Raw genomic sequence first — 22,584 nt, 5'->3', positions numbered from 1 at the left:
TGATGCGTTTGCAGCCACACAAAAAGTCGGACAAATCCAACACCGCAGATGATGTGTCATTTAAGGTCGTTCACCTGTCAGTGATGCGTTTACAGCCACACAAAAAGTCAAACAACTCCAACACCGCAGATGTGTCATTGCAGGTCGTTTCCCTGCGGTGATGCGTTTACAACCACACAAAACATGCGCGGTATTGGAGTTGTCCGACTTTCTGTGTGGCTGTAAACGTAACACTGGCAGGGAAACGACCTGGAATGACACATCATGTGCGGTATTGGGAGTTGTCTGACTTTTTGTGTGGCTGTAAACGCATCACTTTCAGGGAAACCACCTGGAATGACACGTGATGCCTTTACAGCCACACAAAAAGTTGAACAATTCCAACACCGCACATGATGTGTCATTCCAGGTCGTTTCCCTGTCAGTGATGAGTTTACAGCCACACAAAAAGTCGGACAACTCCCAACACGTGGTGCAAATTTCCACAGCTGGAGTCTCTTTGTGTATGAAAAATAAAAACAACAACACCAAAGCGGATGAACACAATTGAATTTTTATTGAACTTTGGTCAGAAATAATAAAGAAGTGAATACATCGCCATCATGTTAGGACTCGATGGACATGAAGTCTCTTATTTGCACTCAACCTTCGTGGTTCCCCTAATTTAGTGACGCCCGGGAGGCACTCCTCTCGCCGTGTGTGTGTGTGTGTGTGTGTGTGTGTGCAACACGAGGACCTCCCTCTAGAAAGCAGGATTTTACAAATAATGCACATGAGGTTCAGGAGCTGTCACTCACAGAAGGAATTAAGGCTGCAGATTCCCTTTGTCCGTCTTGTGCCCAAATCTCACACACACTCACACTCACACACACACACACACACACACACACACACACACACACACACACACACACACACACACCAGTGGTTGTGGAACAGATAGCCCCGTTGTAGTAGTTCAATAAACACGTTTGCTGGAGATCTGCTCAGCAAAACCCAACCAAAGAAAAAAAAAAAAAGAAGACAGTGGTGTGACTGGACATGTTCCACCTCTCTACAACATAAACACATGCAAAGCAATAAAACCTGTTTCAATACTTCTAGATTTAAAAACACGTCTTGTCGTTTGAGTTTCTTTTATTATGTGGATGACAAGGTGTACTCCAGTAGATACAGTCAGTGGAATTAGGTCACTGTATTGATGAGGGGGGGTTGGGGGGTGGGGGGGTGGGGGGCGGGTAAAGAAAAGAAACGAGTCTGCTCTCCAGATTCGCCGCTTCCTCCTGGCCGGTGAGGGTGTTGCAGTTTTTTTCGGGGCCGTTAATCCGCCCTGAAACGGCCTTACCACTTTCCGACGGGGAAGGCTAAAAAATGTCAACACAAACACTTTTTTTTTTTTTTTTTGGAGCGCCGTTCTGTCAATTCCACCCAGATAGGGCTTTCTGGGTCAAGGGGGCGGAGCCCAAAAAAAAAAAGAAGCGGGGACTCCAAATAAAAACAGACCTAAAAAAAAAAAAAAAAAAGAGGAGGCGTGCGTTGAGATTTCTTCACTGCTTCTAGTTGATCTTGTCCTGGAAAATGTACAAGTTGTTGGTGGCGGCCACGGCGATGACGTTCTCCTTGGGGTGCCACGCCGTGTGCAGGATCTTCTTGTTGAAGTCCAGGCTGTCCACGCTGATCTCGTCCTTCTTCCGCTTGCCGCCCGTCGACACCTTGCGGGGCTTGAGGGTGGCCCGCGGCTTGCTGCTCTCCCGCGACGCCTCCAGCGTGGTGTCTCGCCGGGTGTTGCGGTCGAACATTCGGAAGAAGTTGTTGTAGGAGCCCGTCATGATGGCGCTGCGGGAGCGTGGGGAAGAGAAATAGGGTGAAGGAGTGCCCGGGGGGGGAATAGGGGGTGGTGGTGGGGGGGGGGTGGCGCGTCACTGACCTGTCGCTGCCGTTCCAGCAGCACTCGAACTTGTCGAAGATGCAGTCGTTTTCATAAAGAGAACACAACTTGCTGCGGAGATATTCATGCACCTGCAGGGACACAGTCAACTGTGTCAGTGATGCGTTTACAGCCACACAAAGAGTCGGACAACTCCAACGCCACACGTGATGCGTCGTTCCAGGTCGTTTCCCTGTCCATGATGTGTTTACAGCCACACAAAAAGTCGGACAACTCCAACGCCACACGTGATGCGTCATTCCAGGTCGTTTCCCTGCAGTGATGCGTTTAAAGCCACACAAAAAGTCGGACAACTCCAACACCGCACATGATGTGTCATTCCAGGTCGTTTCCCTGTCCGTGATGAGTTTACAGCCACACAAAAAGTCGGACAACTCCAACGCCACACGTGATGCGTCATTCCAGGTCGTTTCCCTGTCCATGATGACTTTACAGCCACACCAAAACGTCGGGCAACTCCAACACCGCACGTGTCATTCCAGGTCGTTTCCCTGCAGTGATGCGTTTAAACATGTGCGGTGTTGGAGTTGTCCGGCTTTTTGTTTGGCTGTGAATGCATCACTGACAGGGAAACACCTGGAATGACACACGTGATGCGTTTACAGCCACACAAAAAGTCGGACAACTCCAACGCCACACATGATGTGTCATTCCAGGTCGTTTCCCTGTCCGTGACGAGTTTACAGCCACACAAAAAGTCGGACAACTCCAACGCCACACGTGATGCGTCATTCCAGGTCGTTTCCCTGTCCATGATGACTTTACAACCACACAAAAAAAGTCGGACAATTACAACACCGCACGTGTCATTCCAGGTCGTTTCCCTGCAGTGATGCGTTTAAACATGTGCGGTGTTGGAGTTGTCCGACTTTTTGTTTGGCTGTGAACGCATCACTGACAGGGAAACACCTGGAATGACACATGTGATGCGTTTACAGCCACACAAAATGTCAGACAACTCCAACATCATTCCAGGTCGTTTCCCTGCAGTGATGCGTTTAAAGCCACAGAAAAATTCGGACAACTCCAACACCGCACATGATGTGTCATTCCAGGTCGTTTCCCTGCGGTGATGCGTTTAAAGCCACACAAAAAGTCGGACAATTACAACACCGCACGTGTCATTCCAGGTCGTTTCCCTGCAGTGACGAGTTTAAAGCCACAGAAAAAGTCGGACAACTCCAACACCGCACATGATGTGTCATTCCAGGTCGTTTCCCTGCGGTGATGCGTTTAAAGCCACACAAAAAGTCGGACAACTCCAACACCGCACATGATGTGTCATTCCAGGTCGTTTCCCTGCCAGTGATGCGTTTACAACCACACAAAAAGTCGGACAATTACAACACCACACGTCTCATTCCAGGTCATTTCCCTGCAGTGATGCGTTTAAACATGTGCGGTGTTGGAGTTGTCCGGCTTTTTGTTTGGCTGTGAACGCATCACTGACAGGGAAACACCTGGAATGACACACGTGATGCGTTTACAGCCACACAAAAAGTCGGACAACTCCAACGGCACACGTGATGTGTCATTCCAGGTCGTTTCCCTGTCCGTGATGAGTTTACAGACACACAAAAAGTCGGACAACTCCAACGCCACACGTGATGCGTCATTCTAGGTCGTTTCCCTGTCCATGATGACTTTACAGCCACACCAAAACGTCGGACAACTCCAACACTGCACATGATGTGTCGTTCCAGGTCGTTTCCCTGTCCGTGTTGAGTTTACAGCCACACAAAAACATCAGACAACTCCAACACCGCACATGATGTGACATTCCAGGTCGTTTCCCTGCCAGTGATGCGTTTACAACAACACAAAAAGTCGGACAATTACAACACCGCACGTGTCATTCCAGGTCGTTTCCCTGCATTGATGCGTTTAAACATGTGCAGTGTTGGAGTTGTCCGACTTTTTGTTTGGCTGTGAACGCATCACTGACAGGGAAACACCTGGAATGACACACGTGATGCGTTTACAGCCACAGAAAAAGTCGGACAACTCCAACGCCACACGTGATGCGTCATTCCAGGTCGTTTCCCTGTCCATGATGAGTTTAGCCACACAAAAACGTCGGACAACTCCAACACCGCACATGTGTCGTTCCAGGTCGTTTCCCTGCAGTGATGCGTTTAAAGCCACACAAAAAGTCGGACAACTCCAACACCGCACATGATGTGTCATTCCAGGTCGTTTCCCTGCAGTGATGCGTTTAAAGCCACACAAAAAGTCGGACAACTCCAACACCGCACATGATGTGTCATTCCAGGTCGTTTCCCTGCCAGTGATGCGTTTATGACCACACAAAAAGTCGTACAATTACAACACCGCACGTGTCATTCCAGGTCGTTTCCCTGCAGTCATGCGTTCAAACATGTGCGGTGTTGGAGTTGTCCGACTTTTTGTTTGGCTGTGAACGCATCACTGACAGGGAAACACCTGGCATGACACACGTGATGCGTCATTCCAGGTCGTTTCCCTGTCCATGATGAGTTTACAGCCACACAAAAACGTCGGACAACCCCAACACTGCACATGATGTGTCGTTCCAGGTCGTTTCCCTGTTAGTGATGTGTTTAAAGCCACACAAAAAGTCGAACAACTCCAACACCGCACATGATGTGTCATTCCAGGTCGTTTCCCTGTCCATGATGCGTTTAAAGCCACACAGAAAGTCGGACAACTCCAACGCCACACGTGATGTGTCATTCCAGGTCGTTTCCCTGCCAGTGATGCGTTTACAACCACACAAAAAGTCGGACAATTACAACACCGCACGTGTCATTCCAGGTCGTTTCCCTGCAGTGATGCGTTTAAACATGTGTGGTGTTGGAGTTGTCCGACTTTTTGTTTGACTGTGAACGCATCACTGACAGGGAAACACATGGAATGACACACGTGATGCGTTTAGAGTCACACAAAAAGTCGGACAACTCCAACACCACACATAATGTATCATTCCAGGTCGTTTCCCTGCAGTGATGCGTTTAAACATGTGCGGTGTTGGAGTTGTCCGACTTTTTGTTTGGCTGTGAACGCATCACTGACAGGGAAACACCTGGAATGACACATGTGATGCGTTTGCAACCACACAAAAAGTCGGACAACTCCAACACCGCGCATGATGTGTCATTCCAGGTCTTTTCCCTGCAGTGATGCGTTTACAGCCACACAAAAAGTCGGACAACTCCAACACCTCACACGATGTGTCATTCCAGGTCGTTTCCCTGTCAGTGATGCGTTTACAGCCACACAAAAAGTCGGACAACTCCAACACCGCACATGATGTGTCATTCCAAGTCGTTTCCCTGCAGTGATGCGTTTAAACATGTGCAGTGTGGGAGTTGTCCGACTTTTTGTGTGGCTGTGACCGCATCACTGACAGGGAAACACCTGGAATGACACATGTGATGCGTCATTCCAGGTCGTTTCCCTGTCCATGATGAGTTTACAGCCACACAAAAACGCCGGACAACTCCAACACCGCACATGATGTGTCATTCCAGGTCGTTTCCCTGTCAGTGATGCGTTTACAGCCACACAAAAAGTCGGACAATTCCAACACCGCACGTGTCATTCCCGGTCGTTTCCTCGTCAGTGATGCGTTTAAACGTGCGGTGTTGGAGTTGTCCGACTTTTTGTGTGGCTGTGAACGCATCACTGACAGGGAAACACCTGGAATGACACGTGATGCGTTTACAGCCACACAAAAAGTCGGACAATTCCAACACCGCGCATGTGTCATTCCAGGTTGTTTCCCTGCGGTGATGCTTTTACAGCCACACAAAAAGTCGGACAACTCCAAGGTCATTCCAGGTTGTTTCCATGTCAGTGATGCGTTTACAACCACACAAAAAGTCGGACAACTCCAACACCGCACATAATGTGTCGTTCCAGGCCGTTTCCCTGTCAGTGATGCGTTTACAGCCACACAAAAAGTCGGACAATTCCAACACCGCACGTGTCATTCCTGGTCGTTTCCTCGTCAGTGATGCGTTTAAACGTGCGGTGTTGGAGTTGTCCGACTTTTTGTTTGGCTGTGAACGCATCACTGACAGGGAAACACCTGGAATGACACGTGATGCGTTTACAGCCACACAAAAAGTCGGACAACTTCCACATCGCACATGATGTGTCATTCCAGGTCGTTTCCCTGTCAGCGATGCGTTTACAGCCACACAAAAAGTCAAACAATTCCAACACCGCGCATGTGTCATTCCAGGTCGTTTCCCTGCGGTGACGCGTTTACAGCCACACAAAAAGTCGGACAACTCCAAGGTCATTCCAGGTTGTTTCCCTGTCAGTGCTGCGTTTACAGCCACACCAAAAGTCGCACATGGCCCAATCACATAATATCCGCGGCTTTTCATACACACACAAGTGAATGCAAGGCCTACTTGATCAACAGCCATACAGGTCACACTGAGGCTGGCCGTATAAACAACTTTAACAACGTTAAAAATATGCGCCACACTGTGAACCCACACCAAACAAGAATGACAAACACATTTCGGGAGAACATCCGCACTGTAACACAACAGAACAAATACCCAGACCCCCTTGCAGCACTAACTCTTCTGGGACGCTACAATATACACCCCCCGCTACCCACACTTCAACCTCATGTTCTCTCAGGGAGAGCATGTCCCAAATTCCTAGCTGCTGTTTTGAAGCATGTTAAAAAAAAAATAATGCACTTTGTGACTTCAATAATAAATATGGCAGTGGCACTTTCTATCCATAACTTGAGTTGATTTATTTCGGAAAACCTTGTTACATTGTTTAATGCATCCAGCGGGGCATCACAAAAAAATTAGGCATAATAATAATAATTCTGCCCAAGGACACAACGGCAGCATTTTTTTGGATGTCAATAGGTGGGAAGCGAACCTGCAATCCTCAGGTTTCTGCCTGGCCGCTCTACCCACTACACCAGGGGTAGGGAACCTATGGCTCTAGAGCCAGATGTGGCTCTTTTGATGACTGCATCTGGCTCTCGGATAAATCTGAGCTGACGTTGCTTAACACGATAAGTAATGAATAAATTCCACTTGTAATCACAGTGTTAAAAATATAAAACGTTCTCATGCATTTTTAATCCATCCATCCGTTTTCTACCGCACCTGTTTAAGAAGTTGCGTTAATGGTAGGAAGTTATTTATTTACTATTGCTTAGTGTGGGGCTTGCCCTCCTGGGGGTTCTTCAGAACACCAAGCGCCGACATGAGAGCCTGTTTCCGGGTTACAATATTGTTTTATTTTTTCAATAAGTCTCTCAGTTGCTTTCTAGCAATTGTCTTTCGTCCTCGCTTGTGCTTTGGCTCCACCCCGTCTCTCCTCCTGGCTGCTGCTTATAACAGAGCGGCAGGTGATTAGATAACAAGGCCCAGATGGGCCATCAATGCACCTGTCGCTGATTTCGAGGCTGATCCTGGCAACACCCTGCTTCGCTGCAGGCTTGCAGGCCACGCCCCCCCTCCACAGTTAGCTTCAGAATAACAATGTTATTACAAAGAATAAGAGACCTATTGTAGTCTAGAAATGATGCTCTTACTTAAAAATGCACAAGTTTAGTTGTGTTCAGTATCAAAAAAAATATTATATGGCTCTTAAAGAAATACATTTTAAAATATTTGGCTTCTTGGCTCTCTTAGCCAAAAAGGTTTTCGACCCCTGCACTATACCATGCCGCCCAATAAATAAAGTGTTCATTCCACCACTGTATATATCAGTATCGGATGATATCGATAATTAAGAGTTGGATAATATCGGATATCGGCAAAAAAGACATTATTGGACATCTTTACTTTTAGATACTTAGGGAAAGTAAAATAAAAAATACTTTTATCTTTAATCATGATCATAATATCATGATTAAAGAGAAACTGGAAATTGTGATGTATCATGTTGTTTGCTTGCATGTTCGAAAATAAACTCAAACTCATGGCCCCATTCGTTCTTTCCTTAACACGGATCAATCGTCCTGTCCCCTTAGCAGAAAAACAGCCCCAAAGCATGATGTTTCCACCCCCATGCTTCACAGTAGGTGTGGTGTTCTTGGGATGCAACTCAGTATTCTTCTTCCTCCAAACACGACGAGTTGAATTCATACCAAAAAGTTCTATTTTGGTTTCATCTGACCACATGACATTCTCCCAATCCTCTGCTGTATCATCCATGTATCCATTTTGGTATCAACTCAACTCGTCGTGTTTGGAGGAAGAAGAATACTGAGTTGCATCCCAGAGAACACCATACCTACTGTGAAGCATGGGGGTGGAAACATCATGCTTTGGGGCTGTTTTTCTGCTAAGGGGACAGGACGATTGATCCGTGTTAAGGAAAGAATGAATGGGGCCATGTATCGTGAGATTTTGAGCCAAAACCTCCTTTGAATGGTTGACCAAATACTTATTTTCCACCACAATTTATAAATAAATTATTTAAAATTCTGACAATGTAAATTCCTGGATTTTTTCCCCACATTCTGTCTCTCACAGTTGAAGTGTACCTATGATGAAAATTACAGACCTCTGTCATCATTTTAAGTGGGAGAACTTGCACAATCGCTGGCCGACTAAATATTTTTTTGCCCCACTGTATGTACGTAACTGCGGAGTTAAAAACACATTTGTCGGGAAAATAAAGATTATTGAACCAACAAAAAGACTTCTAACATATTCAGAAGAAGCCCCGCCTACAAGATTGAAATTGAGTCGTAACCCAAAGAAATGCAACCACTAAAAAAAATTATTTAAAACCAAAAGCATTTTTGCAAGCAAACATTTCAAGAACACTACACCTACTGTGAAGCATGGGTGTGGAAACATCATGCTTTGGGGCTGTTTTTCTGCTAAGGGGAAAGGACGATTGAATGGGGGCCATGAGTTTGAGTTTATTTTCGAACATGCAAGCATACAACATGATACATCACAATTTCCAGTTTCTCTTTAATCACGGTATTATGATCATGATTAAACATGTCTGGTTCTTAGGCCAGCGGAGATGGCGGCCCGCCATTGACGTTATCCCTGTTGAAAGCATTATGTACTCACCTGATACGTCTCCACCGGCCTGTTCTCCATATTGAGGTCCCATACTTTGACCGAGAGGTAGTCACGTGTCATCATGTAGCGCCCGCTGTGACTGAACTTCACGTCGGAGATGGAGGAGATGATCTCGGAGAAGAACGAGCGGCTGCTGGGGTCCTCGGGCTCCTCGAAGACTTTGGCGAGAGTGTAGGTTAGAAAATGCCGACCGGGAAGTGAGGAGCAGGGCGACTACTCACACTTGGAGTGCCTGTCGCAGAGAGCCGCCGCTCGCATGTCACACAGGCGAATGGTGCCTTTGCTACTGCTGTACACAAATACATTGCACTGGTGAGGATGGCACTCTGCGGCCGTGATCACCTCCGTCAGCTCCTCCATGTTGGCGGGCTTGATGTCTACAATATCTGGGAGGGAGGGCGGGGTCAAGGGCGACGAACGTCAGTCTGGCGGCGGTGGCGGCGTGGCCGAACCAAGCAGAAAAAGGATACTGAAACTTCTGTCTGTGATTTCCAAATGCCATAGATTTATTCTTAGGTCATCTGCAGAGAGGTACGTTTCATGGTCACTATTTACAGAAATGGAATTAATGTGATAGGTGTGCGCATTTGCAAAGATCCTCCGTGGGCTGGCTTCTACCATGAGATCCATTGGCATCAGCACTGGTACCTGCAAAGCACCCACAATGCACCCGTCAGGCCGGTTCAAGGGCGACACGGGTGGCAAAAAAGGGGACGTACCCGTAGAGAGGTGATTCTAAAAGGGTCTAAGAGGCGGCCGTCTTCGTATTTCAGGTTATAGCCTTCCGCTCGTTTATCTCGTTCACTTATTTTCCACAATTTGATAGTTTTATCTGTGAAGAAATGTGTAAATAAGTCTGCAATATGGAGAGGAAAAAAAAAAAAAAAGTCATCCCTTACCGTTTGTCGAAAGTAGAAAGTGAGCAGCGTTCTGTTGGGGAAGCCATCTAATTTTATTGATTTTCTCCTCGATTTCTAAACTTTTCAAATAGTCAAATTCAGGCTCGTGACTCTGAAAAGTGCTATAAACGTTGTACTCCCCGCGCAGGTGCGGGCGATTTTTGGACTGGGGGAAGAAGAAGCAGAAACGTCACAATCAAACAAGGAATGGAATCAAGTCGATGAATTCAATGCAGGGGTAATGACCTCCTGTTCGTGCTGAAATATCACCACTCGGCCTCCTTTGTCTCCCGTGGCCAGCAGCTCTCCGGAGAAGTTGAATTCAACCGTGGAGATTATGTCGGCTGAAAATAGAAACAACAAATCCGTGAAGCGGTGTAAAAATATCTGAAGTCATTTCCTTATAATCACAGGTACTGGGTGTAGGCCACTGGGGTCAAACTCAATTATATTATATAACAATATATTATAATAATACAGTATATCGGTATACCGTATTTCCTTGAATTGCCGCCGGGCATGTAATGTGCGCCTGCCTTGAATTACTGCCGGGTCAAACTCGCTCCCCAAATTTATCAGCGCATGCTTACTTTTACGAGTTTTTCTGCTTCTACTATGTGTAAACCAGGGCTCTTGTTCCACAGCCATACAGATCACACTGATGGTTGTGATATAAAACAACTTTAACACACTTACTAATATGCGGCACACTCTGTGAACCCACACCAAACAAGAATGACAAACACATTTCGGGAGAACATCGGCTCTGTAACACATTATAAATGCAACATAACACTTACCCAGAATGCCATGCATCTATGACTCTTGGCTATATTATACACCCCGCTAGCACCAAACCCCTGGCTGTTACATGCGCTCTGAATGCGTACTGCTGATTGGCTGTTACCGCTCTGCGTGTAACCAATCAGATGGCAGAGGCAGTACCACGCGTAGCAGCTTGTTAAGACTTTAGTTTAGCACCAAATGTTAATATAAATATATTTAATAAAGTCAAAAGCAAATAAGGAAACAGGAGAAATATCCTAAACTTCTCTTTTGTAAAGTAAATCTGAATCGCCGATATGGGCACCTACATCAACTATATGATTTGCCTGAGAGGCTGGACAGGACAAAAAAAGAAAATATATATATATACATTTTCCCCCAAAGACTTTAGTTTAGGCGGTGGCTCTTTGTGGTCGCCTTAACAACCCTGATATACGTTATATTGCTACTATGGTACATTTTTAGTCTACTTTATACCTTTTGTTTTCGCCCTCTTTTTGTGCCCTTGTGTGCATTATCTATCCATCCATTTTCTACCGATTGTCCCGTACGGGGTCACGGGGGGTGAAGCGGTGTAAAAATATCTGAAGTAATTTCCTTATAATCACAGATATTGGGTGTAGGCCACGGGGGTCAAACTCAATTTTTGTTTTTTTTGGACCCTGACTTAAATGAGTTGAACAACTTATTGGGTTGTAACCATTTAGTGGTCAATTGTTCAGAATATGTACACTGCAATCTACTAATAAAAGTTTCAATCAATCAAACAATTGTACACTGTATCATTGTAGATTTTAGTGTTAAAAAAATATATAATATACAGTATATTGTAATTTTTTTTTATTGAATAAAACTTTAAAAAACAAACGTTTACAGTAAAATGTTTTTAATAAAAACACTGTAAATTTCACTCAAATTCTGGTGACTCAGCTGATATTCTTTTATTGTAAAATCTACAGATTTTTTTTTTTTACTCCGTATGAGGACTCGTCCAGGGTGTACGCCGCCTTCCCCCCGAATGCAGCTGAGATAGGCTCCCCGTAACCACGTATGGGACAAGCGGTAGGAAATGGATGGATAAATGGAAAAAACATAAATAACAACTAATTGCATAGGCAATTGTAATAACATCATGAGGTGAAAATCCTTATACTGTACATTTATATTAATAAATTATTCCTTTAGAGAAGGAAGCCATAACTGGAATGTGGCTCTTGATGGAATAGAGTTTGACACCCCTGGCGTGCGCTTATTTATCAAACTGTTGAATAAGAGGGGTACGGAAAATATAAGCAACATGGCATCATTTGCTCTTTAATATTCCTCTTTTTCAATCAAGGAAACATAAATCAATGGCAATCTCTGGTCAGTATAAATCAAACATGTTTTTTTAAATACATTTCAAATTAATATATTGCCTAAAGGTTCCGAGGATGTTGTAGTCGTAATGATGTGTGCAGTCCTTTGAGACATTTGTGATTTGGGGCTATATAAATAAACATTGATTGATTGATTGATATTGTGTGTTGGCTTATTTAATGAAAATGACTAAGAACAATTGAAAATAGATCTAATTGTATTATACATTTGTAATTAATATACTGCCTATAGGTATCGGGTGTTGGCTTAGTTAATATTATGACTAAGAACAATTTCAATTAAGTTTAATTGTATGATCGGTGCATATATTTTCCACGTAGCCGATGAAGGAAAAATTCAAATGAATGCTCATACCTGGCAAGCATGAATTAAAAACTATTTTTAAATAAATGTCTGTTTGTTATGAGTACAATCCCACTGGGGGAGAACATTTAACTGCACTGTGGTGTGTTTCAGTGTGTTTGTAGTTTGTGTAAAATTGTATCATGCGTTTGAGTTGTTTATTACCTATTTGTGTTACATAAGAGAGTAATAATCTAAAAAAAAAATACCTATCTTTTTTTGTTACATAAGAGGAAAAATCTAAAGAAACACCTTGAACTCAGTATGATGCAGCACTGATTACAAACAATAACATTTTTACTTTAAATAAGAACAATCTGACGGTAACAATGTGAACTCAAGCACCATTATATTTATAAATTAATGACTTTAACAATAGTTTTAGCTAGCTCTCATTATATTGTGCTGCTGTACAGTATTTTTTTAATCTTTATTTATAATATGCAACATTTACATACAATAAATAAAATAATAATAGTCAAAACAAGTAGGGAAACAGTACAAAACAGCGCCAGGGGGTTGTTAACTCAATAAAGTAGCTAAAATACAATGAAAAATATGTATATGTAAACACAATGTAAAGCCATAGGCTCACACATATCCGTAAATGATCCAAATTTGGAACACAGCATCATAGTTTTCACCGCTTTTTGGTTGTTAAACGTACAGTGTTTTAAAGTACAGTTCTAATTATTTTTTCAAAGGCACAAAAAACAGGTGGGATATTGAGAAACTTATATTTATGAATATAAAACTTAGCCAATAGTATGAGTTTGCAAAGGTAAAATTCATTTTACATACAGTTCTGCTGGACAGTAACGTGTGAATTAATCAAATGAATGCATGAATTAAACACTATTTTTAAATAAATGTCTGTTATTTATGATTGCAATCCCACTAGGTAAAACGTGTTTTATTGTGTTTGTAGTTTGCAGTGGTGTAAAACTGCATCAGGCCCACAGTTGTTTGTAATATGTCGATTACCTATTTTTGTTACGCAAGAGAGGAAAAACTTAAAGAAATACCTACCTATTTGGGTTAGATAAGAGAAGAAAAATCTAAAAACATACCTACCTATCTTTGTTAAATGAGAGGAAAAATTAAAAAAATACCTACCTATTTTTGTTAGATAAGGGGAGAAAAATGTTAAAAAAAATACCTACCTATTTTTGTTACATAAGAAAGGAAAAATCTAAAAAAATACCTTGAACTCAGGATGATGCAGCACTGATTACAATATTTTTTTAAATAAGAACAATCTAACAGTAACAATGTGAACTCCAGCAACATTAAATGTAAAAAAAATATACTTCAACGACAGTTTTAGCTTACTGTTATTATATTGTGCTCCTGTAGAGTTTTTTTTTTAGTTTATAAACATTTATTATTTCTTATTTACAATCAAGAAAATAATAATAATAATCAAAACGAGTACAGAAACAGTACAAAACAGTGCCAAAGGGTTGTAAACTCAATAAAGTAACTAAAATAGAATGCAAAATATACTGTATACGGTACATGTAACTAGGGCTGGGCGATATATCGATATATGATATATATCGCGGGGTTGTCTCTGTGCGATATAGAAAATGACTTTATCTTAATATTCGAGTAGACATTCTCACGCAGCTGCGGGCATTACACTCTCCTCCTCTTTCCTGTGTCTACTCACAGACAAGCAGGCGCACATTCATACGTCACTTACTGTCACGTCATACGTATACGCCCTCGCCCAGCGGAGAGGTCGCGGCATGGCTAACGTTAGCTGTGATGCTAGCGGGTTGTTGCGGAGAAAGAAGGTGCGGATCTCGTAACAAATGAAGGAAGAATTAATTCCCAAGAATTGGTTCGGCTTCCAGCGGGAATATGTCCAATAGACAACTTTAATTTGTCATGTGTGGGGCACAAGCGTTGCTACCAAAAGTAGCATTGCTGCTAATATGTAGCATCATTTGAAAAGTCACCAGATAATAACTTTAATAAATACAGTTTTGGTAAATTGACTTAGTGGTGATTTCCTTCTCTGCATTAAAGTTTAAAAGTAGCATATATTAGTGCATTATGAAGAAGAATGTTTTAATGTAGACACATAGAATCATCATACTGCTGTGATTATATGCATCAAGTGTTCATTCAAGGCTAAGGCAAAATATCGTAATATATATCGTATATTGCGACATGGCCTAAAAATATCGCGGTATTAAAAAAGGCAATATCGTCCAGCCCTACATGTAACACAATGTAAAGCCATAAGCTCACACAATTTACATAAATAATCCAAATTTGGAGCACAGCATCATAGTTTTCATCGCTTTTTGGTTGAGAAAGTTGTAATTCTTTTTTAAAAGGCACAAAAAACAGGTGGGGTATTGAGAAACTTACATTTATGAAGTTAAAACTTAGCCAATAGTATAATGAGGTTGCAGAGCTAAAATTCATGTAAATGTGAATCCAAATCAGCATTTTGGTCGTTTTTTTTTTTCAACTTCATTCACGTCCTGATTTTATTTATTTATTTTTTAAAACACAATCAATAAATTAACAGTATTTATAAGGTTCGAGATATGTTCATGGTATTTTTCCCCGTGACAACATTTTAAAAAAAAAACTTTTATTCATAAATTTTAACATTTACAAACAGACGAGAAACAATAATCAAAATAAAACAGAACAGCGCCAGGGGGTTGTAAATTCAAAGAAACTAAAGTAGAATACAAATATATATATATATATACACACAAATATGTATATGTATATATATATATATATATATATATATATATATATATATATATATATATATATATATATATCAGGGGTCGGCAACCCGCGGCTTCGGAGCCGCATGCGGCTCTTTGATCACTTTGATGTGGCTCAGCTGCTAAATTGCCTACCCCAACGACTATTTCGTGAGGTTTCCGGATTTTAGTGCCTCTCTCAGAAATCACCCGGGGATAACATTCTCCAATTTTCACCTGGACTACAATACTGAAGGTGTGCAGTATTGGCAGTGTCTTTAACCTCCTCTACAACATGTCGTCGTGCCCGCTTTTACATCACGCGATCTGCGTGTCGACTGGTCAATTTATGTTCAGCCTCTGTTAACACACGAAAGCGACTGCAACGCATACTTAGTCAACAACCATACAGGTTACACTGAGGGTCGTAATATAAGCAACTTTAACACTCTTACTAATATGCGCCACACTGTGGACTCACACCAAACAAGAATGACTAACACATTTTGGGAGAACACCGGCACTGTAACACAACATAAACACAAAAAAACAAATACCCAGAATTCCATGCATCCCTGCTCTTCCGGGCTACATTAGCACCAAACCCCGCCCCCCTCAACCGCAAGGAGGGGGTGGGGGGATTTTGTGCTAGCAGGGTGTATAATGTAGCCCGGAGGAGTGGGATGCATGGGATTATGGGTATTTGTTCTTTTGTGCTTATGTTGTGTTACAGTGCCGGTGTTCTCCCAAAATGTGTTTGTCATTCTCTTTTGGTGTGGGTTTACAGTGTGGCACATATTAGTAAGAGTGTTAAAGTTGTTTATATCACAACCCTCAGTGTAATCTGCATGGTTGTTGAAAAAGTATGCCTTGCAATCGTTAGCGTGTGTCAGCAGAAGCCTCGTACAACATGTGACTGGGCTGGCAAGCTGATTGAACGTGTTGTAGAGGGCGTCAAAGGCAGCACCTTCATAGGTTGCCCTTATTATTGTTAATCGAGGGGAATTCTGCAAACATTCACGAGAATGGTTGATCTGACATTTGGTAGTCTCTCGGAATATTCGGGATGGTTGGCAAGTTTGATGCAGTCAAGCGGCATTCATGAAAAACTCGCGGGCCCCACTATCTTTAAATTTTCATATTAAGGTGCGGCCGCGTGTCTGAGACCCCTGGTTTATACATAGCACAAAGTTTAAAAAAAATCTGTATGCAGTGTTATTTCATTTTAAATTTCAAAAGAGTTTTGTGGCTTCCATTGTTTTCTTTATTTTGTGAAACGGGTCAAAATGGCTCTTTGAGTGGTAAAGGTTGCCGACCCCTAATCATCATCAGCCGTTGTCAGTCCACTGCTGGACGAAAGCCTCAGGATGTTTCTGCCATTTGGCGTACTTTTCATGCTGGTTATTAGCCTACACCTTCCACGCTGGCTTGGAAGGGGTATTTTATATCAGAGATCCTTCTCCTAGACTAATTGCCTTACTGGGCTGTTGAACTTAGTCTGTCCTGTTTGTTGTCCGCGCCCCTTTTACCCAGGGACCCGCTCAGCTTTATGGCGCTGACCGCCCGCCAGTCACAAGAGAAGGTGCAAACGGTTCTTTGTGTGCGTTTTAAAGACGCTAGTTGGGACTCACTAACACCACACACAACCTCCCATCTCATGCCTGGATGTAGTTTAACGTCATACCCAGGACACCCCTGATAGATTATTATATATATATATATATATATATATATATATATATATATATATATTAGAGATGCGCGGATAGTCAATTATATCATCTGCAACCGCATCACTAAAGTCGTCATCCACCCGCAATTCACCCGAACCAACATTTCATCAAAGCCACACCCGCCTGCCACCCGCCCGTTGTTATAGATCTAATATAGACGATGCAAGGCATTAGTGAGGTTGGAAAGTGTAACTCCCTCCAAATAGCACAGACACAATGGCTTTCTTGAACTGATTTATTTGAAGGCTTACTTTCCCTTGAAATTCACCGTGAAAACTGTAATAAATAAAGCACGTTACAAATGTAAAAATAATAACATGCACAGCATGTGGATCAAACATTTTACTGAGTAAAATACCAACAAATGACAAATACCTCGTTGGCCATACCCGGAAGTAGCTTCCTTACATCCGTCGACAGACCAAACGAAACACTTTAAAATAAAAGTATGCCCACATACTGTTTCAAAGAGTGCTGCTCGTTTTTCGTATGTGGGTAACAACTTTAACTATTTATAAATGGTTGATTTCTATAGGATAGTAAGGTAAAGTGTTGTACCTGACGAGTTGCGGCTAACTTGCTTCTGCAGCCTTCATCAGAGGTGTCACGTGATGTTAGCGTGACGTTGTCTGTGACATGATATATGGATTGTACCATCAAGAGTTGTCAGGTACAACACTTTACTTACTAGCCTATATAAATCAACCATTTATAAATACACGTCAGTAGACTAAATGAACCTCTTCAACATAACATTTAACTATGTATAATGTAGCGGCTGGCTACGGGGTGTTAGCCAATGACTTTGGCTGGGCGGGCGGGACTTCCGGGAGGGATAGGGTAGTGACGTTGTCAGCAGGAAGTGAGAGTTTGAGTTGTCCCGGGAAAAGCGTTAGAGACATGAGAGCTGTTGTGTGGTTGTATTACATCCTGTGCAATATAGACATGAAAAACGAAGAAGTTTTATGAGCCCTACATTCTTGGGATTATTACAATATATATTTCCGAATTGGTTCAACCGCCACCCGCCCGAATCTATTGAAAATCTATTTTTTCTTCATGTCCCCCGCCCCACCCTTGGTTTATCCGCGGACTCCGCGGTTGTGACCGCAAACCGCGCATCTCTAATATATATATATATGAATATATATCTGAATATATATATATATATATATATATCTGAATATATATCTGAATATATATATAAAATAAACATAGTGCAAAGCAATAGGCTCACTCAATTTTAGTAAATAACTTAAATTTGGAGCTTTTTGGTCATTACTGAATGAATCGAGCTCCGTCGTGACGTCACGGGACAATTTATGGGCGCAGCGCAATGACGTCACGCCCTGGGTCGCTCCCCCCCTTTAAATAGCCTAGCCACCATGTTAGCATACGGCTAGCTAGCAGCACTTTCCTCTCATTGTTAGGAAAAACAAACAAAAAAACGGACTTTTCATGAATGAACCCACACACACACAGTCCTATTAACCCACGCCGACCTCCGCCACGGCGTCTAGCTAACCCCGCCAGGCTTAAAAGAGCATCATCATCGCGTTAGCATTAGCATTAGCCACATACCTTCCGCAACATCCTCATCTATGGCGCCTTTCACTTGGGAGAAACACCACTGGAAGTCATTTCCTCCTGCAACTCCTGCAACATAGTTTGTTTGTTTTTAAAAGTGAGAGTTTTGCCAGGCAGCAAGTTGTCAAGCCAGGCCATCATTGTGCTAGCAAGGTGGAGGATATAAAGTAGCTCACCCGCCATTGCTTCATTTAGCAGCTTTTACTCCGATAAAACCCCCCCCCCGCGCGAAGACCCGACTCGGGAGGAAGCAGGTCCAGGATCCACAATCCGGGGGTGAAGACTTCGGGGTCCGTGAAGAGCACAGAAATTATCCGTGATTTTTTTTTTCTTTTTTTCTCTCTCCCTCGCTTTCCAAAATGGCGCACGGTACATGGAGCGGTGACGTCATGCGCGCCGTGCATCTTGCACGCAGCATCACTGACGTGAGTTGACTTTGGCATCTTTCTCCCCATTTATGTTACCTCATTACTTACAGTTGAGTTTAATTTTATTTGGAACATGCGTGCACACAACGTGACACATCACAATTTCCAGTTTGTCTTTTCTACATGATAAAGTACCAATAATTGTCTCTGGGTGTTGTTGATACATGGCTTTCGCTTTGCATAGTAGAGCTCTTTAGTGATTGTCACACACACACACACACACACACACACACTAGGTGTGGCGAAATTATTCTCTGTAAATTCCTTCTGTTACTACTATTAGGACGCAGGTGTCAAACTCACGGCCCGCGTTTCTGGGCGTTGTTGATACATGGCTTCTTCCAATTTATGTTACCTCATTACTTACAGTTGAGTTTAATTTTATTTGGAACATGGGTGCACACAACGTGACACATCACAATTTCCAGTTTGTCTTTTCAACATGTTACGGTACCAATAATTGTCTCTGGGTGTTGTTGATACATGGCTTTGGCTTTGCATAGTAGACCTCTTCAATTAGAAGTTAAAGTACCAATGATTCACACACACACACACACACACACACACACACACACACACACACACTAGTTGTGGCGAAATTATTCTCTGTAGATACCTTCCGTTACTACTATTAGGACGCAGGTGTCAAAATCAAGGCCCGCGTTTCTGGGCCTTGTTGATACATGGCTTCTCCCAATTTATGTTACCTCATTACTTACAGTTGAGTTGAATTTTATTTGGAACATGCGTGCACACAATGTGACACATCACAATTTCCAGTTTGTCTTTTCAACATGTTAAAGTACCAATAATTGTCTCTGGGTGTTGTTGATACATGGCTTTGGCTTTGTATATTAGACCTCTTTAATTAAAAGTTAAAGTACCAATGATTGTCACACACACACACACACACACACACACTAGGTGTGGCGAAATTATTCTCTGTAAATACCTTCCGTTACTACTATTAGGACGCAGGTGTCAAAATCATGGCCCGCGTTTCTGGGTGTTGTTGATACATGGCTTCTCCCAATTTATGTTACCTCATTACTTACAGTTGAGTTTAATTTTATTTGGAACATGCGTGCACACTACATGACACATCACAATTTCCAGTTTCCCTTTTCAACATGTTAAAGTTAAGTACCAATAATTGTCAAACACACTAGGCGTGGCAAAATTATTATCTGTAAATACCTTCCGTTACTACTATTAGGACGCAGGTGTCAAACTCAAGGCCCGCGTCTCTGGGTGTTGTTGATACTTTGATTAATTAATTGATTGATTGAAACTTTTATTAGTAGATTGCCCAGTTCAGTACATATTCCGTAAAATTGGCCACTAAATGGTAACACCCGAATAAGTTTTTCAACTTGTTTAAGTCGGATTCGATTACTACTTTTAGGACGCAGGTGTCAAACTCAAGGCCCGCGTTGATACATGTTGTTGATACATGGCTTTGGCTTTGCATAGTAGAGCTCTTTAGTTAAAAGTTAAAGTACCAATGATTGTCACACACACACTAGGTGTGGCAAAATTATTCTCTGTGAATACTTCCGTTACTACTCTTAAGACACAGGTGTCCAACTCAAGGCCCGCGTCTCTGGGTGTTGTTGATACATGGCTTTGGCTTTGCATAGTAGAGCTCTTTAGTTAAAAATTAAAATATCAATGATTGACACAAACACACTATGTGTGGCAAAATTATTCTCTGTAAATACCTTCCATTACTACTTTTAGGATTCACGTGTCAAACTCAAGGCCCGCATCTCTGGGTGTTGTTGATACATGGCTTTGGCTTTGCATAGTAGATCTCTTTAGTTAAAAGTTAAAGTACCAATGATTGTCACACACACACTAGGTGTGGCAAAATTATTCCCTGTAAATACCTTCCATTACTACTATTAGGATGCACGTGTCAAACTCAAGGCCCGCATCTCTGGGTGTTGTTGATACATGGCTTTGGCTTTGCATAGTAGAGCTCTTTAGTTAAAAGTTAAAGTACCAATGATTGTCACACACACACTAGGTGTGGCGATATTATTCTCTGTGAATACCTTCCGTTACTACTATTAGGACGCAGGTGTCAAACTCAAGGCCCGCGTCTCTGGGTGTTGTTGATACATGGCTTTGGCTTTGCATAGTAGAGCTCTTTAGTTAAAAGTTAAAGTACCAATAATTGTCACACACACACACTAGGCGTGGCGAAATTATTCTCTGTAAATACCTTCCGTTACTACTATTAGGACGCAGGTGTCAAACTCAAGGCCCGCGTCTCTAGGTGTTGTTGATACTTTGATTGATTTATTGATTGATTGATTGAAACTTGTATTAGTAGATTGCACAGTTCAGTACATATTCCGTACAATTGGCCACTAAATGGTAACCCGGATAAGTTTTTCGACTTGTTTAAGTCGGGTTCCATTACTACTATTAGGACGCAGGTGTCAAACTCAAGGCCCGCGTCTCTGGGTGTTGTTGATACATGGCTTTGGCTTAGCATAGTAGAGCTCTTTAGTTAAAAGTTAAAGTACCAATGATTGTCACACACACACTAGGTGTGGCGAAATTATTCTCTGTAAATACCGTCAGTTACTACTATTAGGACGCAGGTGTCGAACTCAAAGCCCGCGTTTCTGGGTGTTGTTGATGCATGGCTTCTCCCAATTTATGTTACCTCATTACTTACAGTTGAGTTTAATTTTATTTGGAACAACGTGATACATTACAATTTCCAGTTTTTCTCCTTTCAACATGTTAAAGTTAAGTACCAATAATTGTCACACACACACACTAGGTGTGGCGAAATTATTCTCTGTAAATACCTTCCGTTACTACTATTAGGAAGCAAGTGTCAAACTCAAGGCCCGCATCTCTGGGTGTTGTTGATACATGGCTTTGGCTTTGCATAGTAGAGCTCTTTAGTTCAAAGTTAAAGTACCAATGATTGTCACACACACACACACACACACACACTAGGTGTGGCAAAATTATTCTCTGTAAATACCTTCCAGTACTACTATTAGGATGCAGGTGTCAAACTCAAGGCCCGCTTCTCTGGGTGTTGTTGATACATGGCTTTGGCTTTGCATAGTAAAAGTTAAAGTACCAATGATTGTCACACACATGCACACATTAGGTGTGGTGAAATTATCTTCTGCATTTGACCTATCACACTTGGTCATCCCCTGGGAGGTAAGGGAGCAGTGAGCAGCAGCGGTGGCCGCGCCTGAGAATCATTTTGGTGATTTTACCCCCAATTCCAACCCTTTTGATTGATTGATTGAAACTTATTTCTTGAAGTGGATCATATTAGTACATTGTTTTATTGCATTCCATCATCTAATTCCACATTCTGATGTACTGAAGGTCTTAAGTGTTGTACGTGCGTACAGATGTTTGAAATGACATATTCCTCTAAGATTATATTTGTCCTCTTTTTTTTTTTTTGGAGTAGAACTATTGTATATTCTTGGGTAGCAGGTTATATTTTGCTATGTGTATCATTTTAGCTGATTGCAAATTCAATATTTGGTGGAATTTAAGTATTTTTGATTAAATTTCAGTTGCAAGTGTGACATAATTCAAATGATTTTGCACGCATTAGCATGAAAACTAGCTGATTTCCATGCGATTTACAAGACTTAAAACAAACAAATGACTTTAACAGCAC

At 42.2% G+C, this 22,584-nt stretch overlaps 1 protein-coding gene across 1 annotated transcript; it reads right to left on the bottom strand.

Annotated features, from left to right (window-relative positions):
* Window positions 1-537: 537 nt before the first annotated feature.
* ppp2r2d (protein phosphatase 2, regulatory subunit B, delta) lies at window positions 538-18,862 on the bottom strand. The gene is made up of 10 exons (XM_061911576.1): window positions 18,660-18,862; window positions 18,478-18,552; window positions 10,164-10,261; window positions 9,918-10,083; window positions 9,738-9,850; window positions 9,489-9,666; window positions 9,240-9,404; window positions 9,007-9,176; window positions 1,928-2,019; window positions 538-1,836 (listed from the first exon to the last, which is right to left on the bottom strand). The coding sequence occupies exons 1-10, from the start codon at window positions 18,664-18,666 to the stop codon at window positions 1,557-1,559; spliced, it is 1,344 nt and encodes a 447-aa protein (XP_061767560.1). The 5' UTR covers window positions 18,667-18,862; the 3' UTR covers window positions 538-1,556.
* Window positions 18,863-22,584: the final 3,722 nt, after the last annotated feature.

Source organism: Nerophis ophidion, linkage group LG09 (assembly GCF_033978795.1).
Source record: "Nerophis ophidion isolate RoL-2023_Sa linkage group LG09, RoL_Noph_v1.0, whole genome shotgun sequence".
Classification (NCBI taxonomy): domain Eukaryota; kingdom Metazoa; phylum Chordata; class Actinopteri; order Syngnathiformes; family Syngnathidae; genus Nerophis; species Nerophis ophidion.
The sequence above is the reverse complement of the archived record's forward strand: the minus strand, read 5'-3'. Positions and strand labels throughout refer to the sequence as shown.